Here is a 16,482-nt window from a genome sequence, read left to right as displayed (position 1 = left end):
AGTACTGGGGTTTGAACTCGGGGCCTTCCTCTTGTGACACAGGCTCTTTCCCACCACCCTGTTTGTTTTGATTATTTATGAAATATGCCCTTGCTTTGTGCCCAGTCCGCCCACCAATTAATTGGGTCATAAGAACTTTTTTACCCAGGCCGGCCTCAAACGTCAAAACTCCTGATCTCGGGCTGGGGTTATGGCCTAGTGGCAAGAGTGCCTGTCTCGGGATACCCGAGGCCCTAGGTTCGATTCCCCAGCACCACATATACAGAAAACGGCCAGAAGCGGCGCTGTGGCTCAAGTGGCGAAGTGCTAGCCTTGAGCGGGAAGAAGCAGGGACAGTGCTCAGGCCCTGAGTCCAAGGCCCAGGACTGGCCAAAAAAAAAAAAAAAAAAAAACTCCTGATCTCGCCCTCTGGAGTAGCTAAGGTGGCAGGCATGGACCACACGCCCAGCCCAGCGTGGAAGTTTCTAGCAAAGCCAAACGCTCTTCCTGTGGGACCCTGCATTCCTGGTCCTTAGTATGTGCCAAAGTCGAAAACTTACATTCACAACAAAACCACACGCTGAGCCAGGCGCTACTGGCTCGCATCTAATCCCAGCTACTCAGGAGACTGAGATCTGAGGATCAGGGTTCAAAGCCAGCCTGTGTAAGGAGCAGCCTGCTGTCTGCTCTGTCCGCGCTCGTCGCCCTGAGCTCCGCAGCTGGGCCTCTGTGTTTCTAAGGTCACCCCACATCGATGACTCGGCTCCTCTCTTCTCCACCCAGAAGCCCTGCAGCCCCTCCCTCTGCTTCCGCCCTTCAGGGGCCCAACCTTTGGCCCATCAGACCCGGGAAGGGACGGGAGCCCGGGAGAAGGCACCGGAAGGCGGACCCAACGTGCACTTTCACCGAGTAACGCCGGACTCCCAACCGTCAGCAGGCCCGGCCCAGTGGGGCCCCCCGGCCACAGGGCCACCCCCAGCCTGTCTCCGCTGGCCCCCCCTCAATCCTCCCCGGAGCACCCCAGCTCTCCCCCCTCCCCAGCAACGCTGCGCGGCCATTCCTTTGTCAACAGGTCTGCCGGCCGGGCCGTGGGACGGGACGGTCAAAGGTTTTCAGGCGGGATGTCCACAGGAGAGGGTCACAGGGCCGCAGTCCCCGGCCCCCTTCTCTCGCGGGGAAGATGGGGCGCTCTCACGCCCCCCACACCCAGCCTGCTCACACCAACAGCACAGGTGTGCGTCCGTTAGCCAGGCCCTGGGTGCCATTACTCCTGAACTCCCTGGGCAAGGGAGACATAGAACGGCCAAACCGCAAGGGGCCTCAGACATTTCTCGGCCTAGATGGGGAAACTGAGGCCGCTCATGGGGAGACAGGCTTGTGTGGGGTTCATGAGAGCCCACCGCCTAGGTCGGCCCAGCACCCCCGTGCAGGCTCTGCCGCCACGCCAGAGGCAGGGGTCTGTCCTGGCTGCCCCCGCCCCCGCCCAGCCCGCACCCCCCGCTCAGGCCGCTCGCCTTCCCTGCGGGGTGGGGGGCGCGGCTCCCAGCTGACCCCGGCTGGGCCTCTCAGGCCGGGGCGGTGGGGAGGGAGGGTAAGTTAATTATACATCCACAGATCTCGAAAATCTCCGTCTCGTCCGGTGCTGTACAGCTGATAATGAGCACCGCCCTTCCCCCTCTGCGGCCCAAGGCCCCGCACGCCTGCTGCCCACGGAGCTGGCTGTCCACGCCACCCACCCACCCACGCCTGCAATCCCGCTGCAAACCGCCACTTCCACGGCTTGCTAGCCCTCGGCTTCTCAGAAGGAAACCTCGCCCCTCTTGTGAAAATGGGGCGCCTTGGTGGGGGCACCCAGGCTGCTGGGGTACACAGGACCGGGAGGCAGAGCTTGCAGTGCATCCTTTCACTCAGCTGGGCCCAGTCCCCCCCAAACACACCTGCCCAAGGGTGCTTATGGTCGGCCCATCCCGCAAATGAGGCTCTGGACTCATGCGGGGGGGGGGGGGGTGCTGAAGTTCCTGGGTGCAGGGCAGGGTGGAGTGGAGGGGTGTCACTCCCACCCCCTGCAGGTGCCACGGAGCCTGGGACCCAGGCCCAAACCCTCAGCACAGCCAAACCCCAAAGTGGCAGGCAGTGCGGGCCGCGTGTGAGCCCTGGGAGGCCCCTCCCTCCCAGGCACCCCAGTGGCGGGTCCCCCGTCCCCCTCCCCATCATCCCAGTTTGGGGGTGAAGCATACACAGTGTGAAGCGTCAACGTTTTTTGTTTTTGGCCTCTTTATTTAGAACCCGGCGGAGGAGGGGCCGGGCAGTGGGGCAGGCGGCTCGGGAACCATCTTTTTAACACGTTTGTCTTCAAGTTCATAAGAGTAACAATAGCAAGAGAGCGAAAGCGCAGAGACAGCAAGCGAGGTGCGCAGCTGCAGCTAGTGTACGGAGCCTTCCCTAGAGTCTGCTACATAAAGGAAAGTGTCAATAGTCTGATTTCTTTTTTTGGGGGGGTGGGGGGGGAGTCGGGGTGAGGAAAGTTGTGCCTTTGGCATAACCAATAACCGAAACTTTGCGTGGCAGAGAGAGAGAGACAGCCACGTCAGGACATAAATAGAAAATATAAGTTAGTATAACTTTTTTTTAAGTTTTTTTTTTGTACAAATATACATGGTTTTTGTCTTTTTTTTCCTTTTTTTTTCTTTTTCCTTTTTTTTTTTCCTTGCACTGAGTTTCAGCAGAGATTAAACACTTTATATAAATGACTCTTAAAGCTTTGCACCTTGGGACCGCCCAAATGCTTGTGCAGCATATATAGGTACTGATACATTGCACAGTTTCCAATTAGTTAAGGACATCGAGGGCTGCTCGTGCAGCCAGCGGCCGAAGATGCTACATTGACGGTCCCAGCCGAGGTCCAAAGCTCTTCCTTAGTCCGCTGCCCGGCGATCCCGAGGGCTCCGAGGGCTCCGTAAACTGCGGGAGAGAGGGGGGGCGGTGAGCCGAGACCCCGGACCCGGCGGGGCGGGGCGGGGCGGCCCCTCCCCAGCCCGGGCCGCCGCCGCCGACTCACCTAGCTCATCTCAGGCGCTTGCGAGGGGTCTGCTCCGCCCCGCCCACCGCGGGCGCGGGGCCGGGAGCCGGAGCGGCGGCCGGGGCCGCGGGCGCCTCGTTCGGCTTGTTCTCCGCGGATCGCTTACGCTTGGCGAAGAAATCTGCTGGCGACAGATCGCCCAGGGCCAGTCAGAGCGGGACTGCGCGGGGCGGCGCGGGGGCCGGGCGCGGGGCCGGGCGCGGGGCCGGGCGCCGTCCCCGCCCGCGCCGAGGTCCGCGGCGGGTCAGCTTTGTTTACGTCGCCGCGCAATGTGCTGTGTAAGCATTTCCCCTCGTCCCGCGGCCAAGCCCCCCGGGGCCGCGCCGCGCTTAACCCCCTCTGCGCCGCGCTCTCGGCGCGCCGGCCGCGCCCGCCCGGGCACCGCGCCGCCGGGGCCCACGACAGCCCTCCCCGGGGCCGCGGCCCGGCTCGGCCGCCCGCCCCGCGCCGGGGACCCGCCGGGGAGCCCGTCCCGCGGGCGGGGCGGGGTGCGGGGGCGGCCGCGCCCGGCGCGCCGCGGGCCCTTTAATGGCACGGGAGGAGGCGGAGACCGAGCGAGGCCCCCGTGGGCTCCGGAGAGCCCGGCCGGCCGGACAAAGCGGGGCCGGGCCGGGGCGGGGCTGTGCGGTGCTTACCCGAGATGAGAGGCCCCGACAGCTTCTTCGCCGCGGCGCCGTTGGCGCCGGCCGGCCGCGGGGCCGGCCGCGGGACGTCCCGGGATCCCCGCCTGCGCCGGGTCCGCCGGCGGCTCCGGGCTGCGCTGCGCCGCGGGGCTCGCGCCCAGGTCCGCGCCGCTCGCCGCGTCCGCGTCCGGGTCCGCGTCCGAGGCCACGTCCGGGGCCGGGGCCGGGGGCACCGCCGGGGCCGCGAACTGCGGGCTCGGCCGAGGAGGCGGCCGGGGCCGCGGCGGGGCGGCGCCGCCGGGGGCACCGCCGGGGCCGCGAGCTGGGGCTCCGCCGGGGCCGCGGCGGGCGGCGCCGCCGGGGGCGCCTCGGGGGCCGCCGCCGAGGGCGCAGCCGGGGCCACCTCGGGGGGCCGCCGCCGCCGCCGGCCGCCGCCACCTCCGGGACCGCCTCGGGGGCCGCCGCCGCGGGAGCCGCGGGCCGAGCCACGCTCGGGGGCACGCCGGGGGCCGCCGGCGGGGCCGCCCCCCGGCCCTCCTCCGGGGCCCGAGCCCGGGCGCGGGCCGCGGGCGGGGTGGGCTCCGGCTCCGGGTCGCTGGGCGGCTCCTCGGGCTCCTCCTCCTCCTCGAAGTCGTCGAAGGACTCACCACCGGGCGGCGGCTCGAGGGGGCGCGAGATGACAGCCAGGGTCACCGGGGGCGGGCGCGGCCCCCACCAGCAGGCGGCAGCGCCCCACCTGCACCGTCTCGCGGTAGAAGGCGGGCACCGACTCGCTGTCCACCTCGGTCCACTGCAGGCGGCCGGGCCCGCGCAGGGGCACGTCCTGCTGGAAGTTGAAGTCCCAGCGGTTCTGGTCCTCGGCGCTCAGCTCGGCCAGGCGCATCCGCAGCTCGCGGCCCAGCTCCTCGTGGTCCACGGGCCCGAAGAGGCTGCGCAGGCGCTGGTGCGCACCATGCCCGGGAAGTTTCCATTGGGCGCCAGACGCTCCATCGTTGGTCTGCTGCGGAGACAACGCGGGGAACCTGGTCGGGGGCGGAGGGGGGGCGCTGCGCGGACCGGGGCGCCGGGGGTGGGGGGGGGGAAGCGGGAGCGGGGAGGCGGGGCGCCGCGGAGACCCCGGGGACGGAGGGACGGAGGGGCGGCTACCTGGGTGTCTGGCGGAGACTGGCTCTCGAGTCCGGATCGCTCGTCCCGTCCAGCCCAGCGGCAGCCGCGCCCCCTCGACGAAGTCCGCCCGTCCGCTCGCTCGGCCCGGCCTGGTCGGCACCCCTCGAGCACAGCGCACTCGGCCTGTGGACCGCCCAGCCCGCCGGCGGCCCCTTTATACGCGCGGGCCCCACCCCCGGGCGCGCGGGCCCCGCCGCGATTAGCATAATGTAGTATTTTCAGTTTCGACAACACCGCGCCCATTGGCCCCGCCGCGCCGCCCCGCCCCCGGCCCCGCCCCCGCCGGCCGCGCATTGGCCGCGCGCACACACCCCCGGGGCCGGGCGGGGCCCCGCGGCCGGCGCCGGCCGATTGGCGGCCGCGCGGCCAGCGCGCCCGAGCGGGGCGCGGGGCGGGGCGGGAGTTAAAGGGCGCTGCGGGCGGTAACGTGACACCGCGACGCCCCGCCCCCTCGCCCCACTCCCCCCCCGCCCCCGCCCCCGCCCCCGCCCCCCGCCCCCCGCCGGCTCCTTTGTCTGCAGGCGGGGGCTGCCGGCCCGCGGCGCGAGCGCCCCCCGCGCCCCGCGCGGCCCCGGCACGGCCCCCCCGGCGCTCTCCGCGTCCAGCCGCGCTCGCCCGGTCCCCGATGCCCCGTTGCCCACGGTCGCCACGGGGCCTCCCGCGCCATCTCGGGGCGGGGGGGGGGGCGGGGGGCTTCAGCTCGCCAGTCCCCGGCCCGGGCGGGACGGAGTTTGGGACGGCCGCTTCGAGGCCTGCCTGCGCCCGGGCTTGGGTCGGCCCGCGAGGGGTCTGCGTGCGCCCTTGGAGCCCCACGGTATCTGTTGACTCGGATGAGAGGTCCGCTTTCCGGGAGAGGCACTGTGGGTGTCGCCCGGACAGCCTGGGCCTGCGTCTGCAGACCCATCCGTGGGCCCACCTGCCCGGCAGATAGAGCCCGCCCCGAGCTGCCCACCCCCACGGCAGGGCCTCACCGTCGGTGTCAGTGAGGAGGCCCACAAACACCCCGTGCCTCCTGTCCCCGTGCACTGGCCACCCTGGCCTCGGTGGGGCGGGGCGGTCAGGAGGGCCCCCATGCGCCCCGTAGCCCCGGGGGAAGCCCGCGGGGGGCCACAGAGCCCTGAGCACCCAGCCCCGGGCTCCCCCTGGGTCAGGTAGGCCCTGACAGCCCAGGGACGGCTGTGCTGATAAGAGTTTGGAATGAAGAGGTCAGCCGGACGGGAATGGGTGAGGGACAGGGTGGCCTACTGCCCTACTGCTCTTGGCAGAACCAAAGGTTGTGAATCACAGGTCACCGTTTTATCTTCGGCGATGACCAAGGTTTCCCAGGGCTCCGGGAATCCCTTGAGCAGGGCTGAGTCAGAAGGAAGCAGGGCCTTGTCCAGGAGCCCTCCCCCCCCAGAGGGGGGGACACCAGCCTCCCCAGAAACCCTGGGGCTTAGAGTCACACCAAGGAGTTACCACGTGGTCCCCAGGGCCTCCCCAGGGGTTGAAGCGCCCAGGATTCAGACCTGGGAATGTCTGTGCCAAGAGCACCCCATCCTCTCCCCCCCCCACCCCAGGCAGCTGCCACCCCCTACTGTGGGGTAAGCACAGCTGGAAAGAGGGTGCTGGGGCCCACCCCAGGACTGCCTCGCCTGCTGGTTTGCTGTCCACTTGATCATAACTGTGGGGTCCCCCCTTAGAGGACCTTCCCAGGGGAGGTGACTCTAAGTCTGTACACTGTCAGTGGTGGAGAGAGACCGAGTCTCTCTTTCTCTCTCTCTCTCTCTCTCACACACACACACACTCATACACACACACACACCACCACCACCACCACCACCACCATTACCTGAGCTAGAGATCCGCTGGACCCAGACCCCCAAGCTGAGGGCCGGGCCCCCACCCCACGGAGACTGCGAGCAAGCAAACATCTGCCTAGGTACAACAGTGCCGTCCATTTTTATCATTAAGACGACAGCCAAAGGGAAGAGACACGAAAAGCACAGCATCTGCGCTGGGCGCTGCCACAGTCAGCAGATGCACCGTGGTCCCCGGGGCTGGCTGGGCCCGGCAGGGACACGTTCCCTGGGCTGCTAGTGAGGAGTGCCCGCACTGGGGACCCCCCGCCCGGCCCCCCTGAGCCGTGTGCTGTTTATCTCTCATCCTGCAGCCACTTTTTCTCACTTCCTCCTAGCACACAGAGAGGCCACGTTTCCCCAGCCCCTCCCCACCCAGGTGGGGCCCGGAGACCCCCGTTGGCCACAGAACATTGGCAGAAGCCAGGGTTCCCCGGCACGGCCAGCGCCGTAGTCCAGCAGTCCTTCTGCGCCCCCTGCTGGCCGGATGGTGACCCAGCCATGGGCGCAAGGCTTCCCGGCGCTCCGGGGGGGACCGGGCGGCGGTACCGGCGGCCCGGCCGACCCGCCGCGCGGGTGACAGGAGAAGGGTACCCGGCCAGGGTGTGGCTCCGTGGCAGGGCACTTCGCTAGCACGCCCAACCCTCCAAGCCCTTGGCGCTGCGAGAAAAATAAGCCTTTGCGTGCGCCCTGGGCTGCCGCGTGCGGCGTTCACTGTCCTGGTGGGTGGGTGGCATGACCGTCGGGCTGGCACAGGCCCGCGGTGGCGACGCCAGCTGGCACTGGGACCGGAGGAAGCAGGCTGGGAGGCGTCAACCTGTGACCCCACAGCCCCAGCCCAGCCGCTCAGGAGGCTGAGGCCGGAGGATCGCTGCTGGAAGCCAGCCAGGGCAGCCAAGTCCAGGAGCTCCTTACCTCCAGGGAACCACCAAAAAGCCAGAAGGAAGGGGTGGCTCAAGTGGTAGAGAGCTTGCCTGAGGAGAAAAGCCAAGGGAGAGCACAAAGCCCTGAGTTCAAGCCCCAGTACCAGCACACGCACACACACACACACACACACACACAGTGTGAACCCCCTCCCCAGTGGTCAGGAGCGGGCTTTGCCACCCACCTCAGCTCCTCCACTCCACAGCCCAGCTCTGCTCCTGACCTCTAAGGCAGGAAAGATCCAGAAGGAACTGCAGCTCTGGACCTGCACTCGTGGGGCTTTGGCTCCTCAGGAACCCCCCCACCCAGTAGCCCCCCAGTGTTGTCCCCCCCCCCCCCGTCCCCAGCGCCCCCTTAGCAGATCCGTTCCTGTGAGCCCAGCCCGCAGCTCTGAGCACCGAGGCCCAGGCTGGGCAGGCCCGGGACGCCCCGTCCTGAGCCTCCAGCCGCCCCCTGGTGGCGGACGGCGCCAGCCCGCCGGCCCAGCAACTCCTTTCTTCCCATGGCGTTGGAGACTCAGCAAGCGCCCTCTCCTAGCTCCCCTGGGTGGGGCTGCGGATGCGTCCTGGGGCCAAGACGGCCGCCCTGGCCCAGAGCCCCCAAGAAGCCCCGAGTCTGGAACGTGGGCCCTTCACGAGGGGCGCGGCCCCCTCCCCCTGACCCTTGCTCAGACTTGCCCGGGGCCGCTCCCTGGATTGAGACCCTGGGCTGTCTTTCCAAAGAAATTAAAGCCTTGGAGAATTCTCCACCCAGTGAAGGGCCACGTGCCACCCACCCACCACGGAAGACCGGAGGATGCCGGCTCCAGCTCTGGGTCAGAGGGAAAGGGCGGGGGGCGGGGGGGGGTGACTTCCTGCAGTTCTCCCTCCCCACAGGCCTGCTCTCCCGGGTGTCCCTTATTCCAAAGGACCACAGCTTGTTGTGGGCTCCTTGCATTGCTTTGCTTTGCGCTGTGCGTGGCATTCTCCACAGCCCAGGCGGGCCTTGAACTTCCCATCCTCCTGCCTCCGCTTCCCACGTGCTGGGGTGACGGCCTGCGCCTGCGCAGAGCCCGGCCGGCCCTGGGAACGGGCTCCGGGCCTCCTTGGCTTCTCCACACACCCTGGAAGGAGCCTTGGCCACGCCCTCGTGTGCGCGCGCGTGTGGGTATTGTCGCCGGGGCTCAGGGCGCTGCGCCCTGGCTTCCTCCCTCCACCGCGCCAGCCACAGCCCCGCTTCTGGCTTTTGTGCTGTTTCATCGAAGGTAGGAGCCTCGCCGACTTTCCTGCCCAGGCAGGCTTCGAACCGGGATCTGAGGGTCCCGGTCCTGAGTAGCTAGGATTACAGCTGTGAGGCACTGGCATCCAAAGGCCAAGCAGCCTGCCTGAGGCCACCCCGCACAGTCGGGGGCCACCCCAGCCCCTGCCGGGGTCCTGGGCGAACCCCTCTGTGCCCTGAGCTGGGCACACGTGCCGCACGGGGCCCTGCGGGAGCCCAGCCGGAGAGGAGGGGGCGGCCGTGCCCTCACCCCAACCCCTGCTCCTGCCCAGCAGGGGGGGTGAGTGTAGCCAGCCTGGCCCCGGGGCCAGAGAGAGATTGCCCCTCCACCCCCTGCCCTGCCTCCCTCCCCTTCCCTCCCCTGCCCCCCACCTCTTCCCTCCCCGGAGCCCCTCCCCCGCCTTCCTCCCTCCCGTCCCCGCCCCTACCGCTCTCCCCTGCCCCCTCCCCTCCCCTCCCCTGCCCCCCCTCCAGCTCAGCCCCGCCCCACTCCCAGGACACGCAGTTCTCCGGAGCTGCCAGACACGTCCTGGTCCCGCAGGTGCGGCCGGCTGTGACGCGGCCATGGCCGCACGCGGCTCAGGCTCGGGTTTCAGGGGCCGCCTTGCCTCGTGCTGGGGTGCGGGCCAGGGGTCCGCGCTCCCGGGAAGGGGCGAGAGGAGGGGCCGCCCTTGGCACAAGCCGGGACCCGCCTCCCCTCGGTGGGGAGGGACCCTCGGGGGGCTCCCTCCCCCCCCGCGTGAGGGTGGGAGAGGGCTCTGCTAGATGGTGATAGTGAGGCTTGGGTCGACAGGGATGAAGGGCAGCCCCTCTTCCCAGCCTGCCTGGAAAGGCGCCCCCCCCCCAGGGCTGGGGGTCTGAAGGCGGTGGGGAGCTGCGCCCAGTCCCGTCCCTACCAGCTTGGAGCCTCCCGGATCCCCCACGCGCCCCAGAAAGAGCACAAACAGCGAGGTGTGAGCAGACCCCCTTCAGCACCCCTGAGTTCTTGTTGGAGATGGTGGGGACCCCAAGAAGTCGGCATCTCCTGCCCACGGGAACAGGCCCGGGCTCCTCCGTACCCCCACCTGCCACCCCGCTGCTCCCAAGAGCCCCGACCTGCCCAGAAGAGCCAGGCAGAGTGGGCGAGGGGGCCGCCCCCACCCCAGGCCTCTCCACTGCAGGGAGGTGGGGCGGGGGGTCCCCCTCCACCCCACCCCAGGCCTCTCCACTGCAGGGAGGTGGGGCGGGGGGTCCCCATCCACCCCCACCCCCACCCCAGGCCTCTCCACTGCAGGGAGGTGGGGCGGGGGGGTCCCCCTCCACCCCCACCCCAGGCCTCTCCACTGCAGGGAGGTGGGGCGGGGGGTCCCCATCCACCCCCACCCCCACCCCAGGCCTCTCCACTGCAGATCAAGAAGCAGGAACCACGCATGGGCTTGCTCGCGCGCGTGCGCACACATATATATACTCGCTTGCACACATACACACTCACACATACACACTCACATATGTACACACACACATGTTCACAGCCTGCTGGCCCTCAGAGGTGGCGCTGGCCTGCCAGGCCCCTGCCATATGCTTAGGCCCCTCAGTGATTCTGTGACATCCCTGTGAGAAGTGGGGCGCCCTGTGCGGAGCCCCACCCCAGAAGGGGTGGAGGAGAAGGAGCTCGGGGCCTGGGGAAGGGGGGAGGGCCCTGAAGGTGTGGAAGAGCTGGAGGAGGGAGCTGAGCTGGATGCCCTCCCCGGCTCGGCCACTGTGCTCCAGGGCACCCTGGAGGCTGCTCAGAGCAGAGCCCGGCGGCCAGCGGCGCGGGGCAGGGTCGCCCCTCCTGGCTAGCTGGTCGGGGCAGCCAGGGGCGGGCAGGGCGACAGTGAGCAGCCTGGTACCAGGGCCTCCGGGCGGCCAGTGCTGGGAGCCGCGGTCAGAGGTGGATGCCTGCTGCCCCCTGGTGTCCAACGGAGGCACTGCAGGGGAGTGGAGCCCCCAGCTCAATCCTGCCTGCATCTCTTAGCTGGGGGGGGGGGGGGGGTCCCAGGGACCTTGCTGCGGTGACCCTGAGCCCCCCGCAAGTCTAAGATGGGGCTCCTGCCCTGGGTATGCAGTCAGCAGTGTGGAGGGCCAACGTCTCAAGTTCACAGAAGCCCCACAACGCCCCCCGTGTGCTGGGGCGGGGGCGCCCTGCCTTTGTGACCCCACGGGAGCTGCTACCCCAAGCCCCCAGCCGCAGAGCAAACCTGCCCTGCCCTTCCCCGGTGGTCTGGACCGCAAGCTGGGGGCTGGCTGTGGACCCACAGGGGCGCGCAGCCGTCAGAGCCGCTCAGAAACTGCTCGGCTGGGGGGAGGGGTGCCTCCGTGTGCGCGCACACACATGCGTGCCAGTGCCAAGTCTTGAACTCAGGACCGAAGGCTCTCGTTGGCTTTTGTGCTCGAGGCAGTGCTCTAGTGCTCGAGCCGCAGCGCCACATGCAGCTGGCTTGGCTGATTCATTGGAGATAAGCCTCTCCTCGGGGCCTTTCCTGCCCTGGCTGGCTTTGAACCGTGATCCTCCGGTCTCAGCCTCGGGAGTGGCCGGGACGAGGCGGGAGCCGCTGCTGCCTGGCTCTCTGCTCCGCGGGAAAGGCAGTCGCAGACTCTGCCACCTTCGCCCCGCGGAGCTCCGACGCCAGGGCAGGGCACTGCCGCCCGGGCCTGGGTCCTTGAGCAGCGCGCTTTGCCTCTCGGCGCCTGGCGTGCTCATCGGGGAGGCCCCGGTGAGGCCCGAAGGCGCTGCAGGCCGGGCAGCCCCACGCCCCGCGCTGAGCCCCACGCCTCCTTGCCGTCCCCCGCCACCTGGGGGCCAGGGGAGGCCAGGACCCCGCTGATGCCCGCTCCCACTGCGCGACAACACAACGGGGACGCGGCTCCAAGCCCCGGGCCCAGGGGCCAGGGGCGCCTTGAACTCCAGCAGAGGCCGCCACGCCCACCGCCACGCCCCCAGTCCCCCGTCACGCCCGCCGCCACGCCCGCCGCCACGCCCGCCGCCACGCCCGCCGCCACGCCCGCCGCCACGCCCACCGCCACGCCCCCGGTCCCCCCCACCACGCCCACCGCCACGCCCACCGCCACGCCCACTGCCACGCCCACCGCCACGCCCACTGCCACGCCCACTGCCACGCCCCCAGTCCCCCGTCACGCCCCCACGCCCTGCGCCGCCCTAGGCGCTGGGTTAAAGCAAGCCGCCAGCGAGCCACGGCCGGGCCGGCTCCGCTGGGTCATCCTCAGCCAGGCCCCGGGCGTGACGAGGCTCTGGGTGTCCTGGCCGGCTCCTGCTGGCTCTGGTGGCCACGGGCCTGGCCCTTCAGACCGGGGCCTGGGCGGACGTGGGCTGTCTGTCTGTCTGTCCTTCCGCCAGCAGCTGCCCGGGTGCTGGGTTTTGCAGGCAGGCAGGTAGGAGAGAACGAAGCCAAGACTGCAGGAGGCACAGGGGCCGCTGCCCGGCGAGACGGGGCCAGGCCGGTCCGCCCAGCACCAGGCCTCCTCTCGGCCGCGCCGGTGGAAGGGACCACGAGCCAGAGAAGGTCGTGGACGGGAAGGCTGGGCTCGGCCTCCGCGCCTGCCACCGGCGGCCGGGCTGCCTCGCGGAGCCCTTGGGTTTGCTGGGTGACAGCCGGTGAGGACAGGGCAAACGAGGAGGGGACATGGCCGCCCCCAAGCTGAGCAGCTGTGGCCGACACCCGAGGACGCCAGGTCTCAGAAGCCACTCCGCGCCGGATGCAGGGGCCCGCGCCTGTCATCCTAGCCACTCGGGAAGCCGAGGGCTGAGGATCGTGAGCCAGGCCAGCCCAGGCACGAAAGTCATTTCCAGTTAACCAGCAAGGCACTGGAAGTGGAGGGCGGCTCGAGTGGAAGAACGCCAGCCTTGAGCAAAACAAGCCAAGGAAGAGTGCGGGCCTCGAGTTCAAGCCCCAGCACCAGAACAAAAAAGAAAAGGGAGGGAGGGAGGGAGGGAGGGATGAAAGAAAGAGGAAAGAAGGAAGGAGGAAAGGAGGAAGGGAGGAAGGGAGGGAGGGAAGGAGGAAGGAAGGAAGGAAGGAAGGAAGGAAGGAAGGAAGGAAGGAAGGAAGGAAGGAAGGGGCTCAGCTGTTCCAGCAGAGCCGGGAACACAGCAGAGCTCTCCTGAGAAGTTGGGGTGCTTCACCAATGGGAACAAGCAGCCAGGCTCCCCGGAACAGCACTCGGGACAGGAGCGTGACCAGCATGGGCTGGTTCCCAGGGCCCCAGAGAGGAGCGTGGTTAGGGTGGGACAACCTGGGACAGATTCCTCGTGGCACAGAGAGCAAGCCAGGTGACCCCCAAGTAGAGCACACAACTCCCCCCCCCAGCAGAGCCCCAACTCCAGCCCTTGGCCAGGGTCACACTGCTTGTGGTGGGGAAAGGGGCGTGGACCCCCAGACCACACACCCCGTGTCCCCTGAGAGCCCCTCGGCGTGGCACTGCCCCACGCGGCCTGTCCCCACGGAGACCCCAGGTCTTCTTGAACGGCCCTGGGTTCCTGCGGGCGCTGGGTCACCCACGGAGGGGGACAGCCCCCCTGGGCGCACAGCCTCGGGGAATCGCCAGGATGTAGAGGCACACATCCACCTCGGCGGGCCCGGGCCCTCCCCACCCCCCCAGAGCCCCCCAGACTCCATCCCCAGGGCTGCCAGGCTGCTCCACTGCCTCGGATGAGGGGCTGCCATCCCCTTCCCAGGGCCCCGAGGACCTGAGCCCACCTTCCCAGACTCAGCCCACCGCCTCCCGATAGCACCGAGGAACGGAAGCTCGGGCCCCCAAAGGCTCTGCGTCCAAGGCGGCGCCCGAGCCCGGCGGACGCTTGTCCGCGCCCCCTGCTGGGCAGGTCTGGAACTGCACCTGGCCTGGGGCTGAGCCGGTGCCCGGCCGACGCCCCTCCAGGTCCCCACCCAGGCCCCGCCCCGCTGTCCCTGGAGAAGGGACGCTGGAGCTGAGGCCTCGCAGATGAGACCTGGAGCCAGCAGGCACCACAGCTCCCCACCACCACCTCCGCGGGGGCCCCAGGACCGGCCCAGCACCCCACCGAGGCCCCCCGACAGCTTGTCCCTCCAGTCTCCTGCTTCCTCTGCAATATTGTCTTAATGATCTGTGGGGTATTGTTTTATGATCGCGTGGGGTCGGGAGGGGACAACGGAGAGAGGGAAGGAAGGGGTTACACTGCTCAAAAAGAAATGTACCCCTTACCTGACCTATGGAACTGTGGCCCTTCTGTACATCACCTTTATCATAACAATACTAAATGAAAATTTGTTTAAAGTTTTAGCAAGTGGCTCACTCACACCTGGAATCCTAGCTGCTCAAGAGGCCGAGATCCGAGGGGGGCAGCTCACAGCCAGCCCGGACGGGAAAGCCCGTGAGACTGTCATTGCCAACGAACCAGCAAATACATCAGAAGGGGAGCTGCCCAGTGGTAGGGCAACAATCTTGAGCAACAGTGCTACAGGACAGTGCCCGGGCCCTGAGTTCAAGTCTGTTACCAGCACACACACACGCGCACACACACACACACACACCCCTTAACAAATGTGCTCTATTTGTGCCACTCCCCACGGGCCCCCGTCCTGGTCCTCCGCTCCCGGTTCTGGCAAAACCTCCCGGCTGGGTTGTCGGGATCGGCCGCTGCCTGCGCCTCACACCGGCGAAGCCCACCAGGCGCCTGCGGCCTTGGCCGGGGGCAGAGCTCGTGCCCCGTTCCACACACGACCGGCAGGTGGCAGACCCTCCCCAGCCCCGCACGCAGGGCAGGCTGAGCCCACGGCGGAGGCCGGGCCTCGCCGAGAGAGCTACACCTTCAACCAGGCTACGGTGGGCTTCTGTCACGGGGCACGGAGCTCACACCTACGGGGGTGACTCAGGTTAGCCCCGCTGCGGGGTCCGGGCAAGCGGGGTGGACACGGCCTCCTAGTCCTCGGGACACTCGGGACCCGGCGCGCGGCAAGCCCTCTCACCACATCGCGCCGGGCCTCACCGCCCCCGGCCCGGCTGGGCCACCCCTCCTCCAGGCGGCTTTCTGTCCCCTCAGCCCACTGCAGGCTGTATGCCCTGGCTGTCGCCCTGCCTAGGACGCCCTCCCACACCTGGCCCATCTGCAGTCCTCATCGGGGCCCTGCTGGGATGTCAGCTTGGCTAAGAAGCCTCCTCCCGGCCCGCCCGTCCTAAAGTCAGCCTTTGGAGAAGTCTCCTGGCAGAACTGCCCCCAGGTCTCTCCAGGGGCAGAGAGGAGAGCCTGCTGATCGGCCCAGGGAGCCGTGAGCTCCACCAACCCCCAATCACAGCTGCTTCCTCTGAAGGGGGAGCTCCAGGGTCTAGGGTTCCCTGGGCTTCCTTCCCTCTCCTCATCTGAAGGGCAATTCTCCCACACTCCCTGGAAACCAGGAAGCTCCCCCTCCCTTTCTGAGCCCGTTCTGGACAAATACAAAAGCCAGGATTACTTGTGCAAGGTGAGTAATTGTCCCTTCCTGCCTAGGCTGGGGCTCAGAAGGCCTCCCGAGAGCCCCGCCCCCACCCCGGCTGGGGCCCTCTCGGGCTTCCTGCCTCACACACGCGCTCCTAGCGCGGCCTGAGAAGCCAGCAGACCAGGGTGGTGCCACCTCCGTCCAGGTGCGTGAGAAACACCCGGGCCTGGGAGCCCACACCAGCCTTTGGTTGTGGAAATGGCCCTTCACCCCAGCCCTGTGGAGCCCCAGTCCTCTGGTCCTACCCCGAGGGTCCTGAGCCTAAAACCCCCTGGGGTTGCTTTCTCCAGCCTCACCACCCCTTCCCGGGCCAGCCGTGCCTGCTGCGCCCGGGGGTCCCTGGCAAGATCCACCTGCTGACTTCCTGGGGGGGGGGCTGGGGGTCTGTTCTGCCCCCCTGTCATTCCCTGCACACCTGCGAGGAGCAGCCGGCTTCCCGGGGCCTCCCCTCCCCGTGTCCGCCCTGCCTGCTCGGGGCTCGTCTGCCCTCGGGGCTGGGGGGACTCGGCCCGTGGCGGGAGGTAGGCCAGTGTGGCAGTCCCCCGGAGAGGACGCCCGGGGGCGGGGCGGCGCCGGGGGGCGTGTCCCCTCCGGCCAATGAGCTGCAGGGGGCGTGCCAGCCAGGCCAATGGGCGCGCCGGGGCGTGTCGGGCCGGCCGGCGGGGGCGGGGCCCGGCGCGGCCGCGCCCCGGGGTGGGCCGGGTCCGCGCGGCGAGGGGCGGGGCGGGCGGAGCTCCTCGGGTCGCCCCGGAAGGGCCGGGGCGGAGGGCGCACCCGCCGGGAGCGGAGCGCAGGCTCGCCCGGCGAAGGCAGGTACCCGAGTCGCCCCGCGAGCTCTGGCCCTGAGCCCCGACCTCGCGCGGCGTCGAGCCCGCTGGGCCCCCGAGGTGCCAGACGTGCGTGCCCGGCGGCCGCACCGCCCAGGGACCGGGTGCAGGGGCCGGGGCAGAGCCGCCCTGCCCCGGGCTCCCCGCCTCCGCCCTCCCACGCCGCCCCACGGGCCCCCCGGGCCCGGGCTGGAGTTCCCAAGGAAGGGGGGGGCGGTGCACGGGCGGCCCCGGAATCACGCCGTGCCCGCAGCAGGCATGGTCCTCCTGTACAGGGAGCCTGGGCCCAGAGCCTGC

The 16,482-nt window shown here is 69.1% G+C and overlaps 1 protein-coding gene across 1 annotated transcript; it reads right to left on the bottom strand.

The window, feature by feature from the left end:
* Window positions 1-2,241: 2,241 nt before the first annotated feature.
* On the bottom strand, window positions 2,242-4,678 carry Cdkn1c (cyclin dependent kinase inhibitor 1C). Its single transcript, XM_048361464.1, is given in 7 exon segments — window positions 2,242-2,940; window positions 3,038-3,179; window positions 3,694-3,745; window positions 3,747-3,936; window positions 3,989-4,392; window positions 4,394-4,614; window positions 4,617-4,678. Coding segments are annotated over 6 exon segments (1,059 nt in total). The 5' UTR covers window positions 4,672-4,678; the 3' UTR covers window positions 2,242-2,940; window positions 3,038-3,042.
* Window positions 4,679-16,482: the final 11,804 nt, after the last annotated feature.

Source organism: Perognathus longimembris, chromosome 13 (genome assembly GCF_023159225.1).
Source record: "Perognathus longimembris pacificus isolate PPM17 chromosome 13, ASM2315922v1, whole genome shotgun sequence".
Lineage (NCBI taxonomy): Eukaryota > Metazoa > Chordata > Mammalia > Rodentia > Heteromyidae > Perognathus > Perognathus longimembris.
This window is presented reverse-complemented; position numbering and strand designations above follow the sequence as displayed.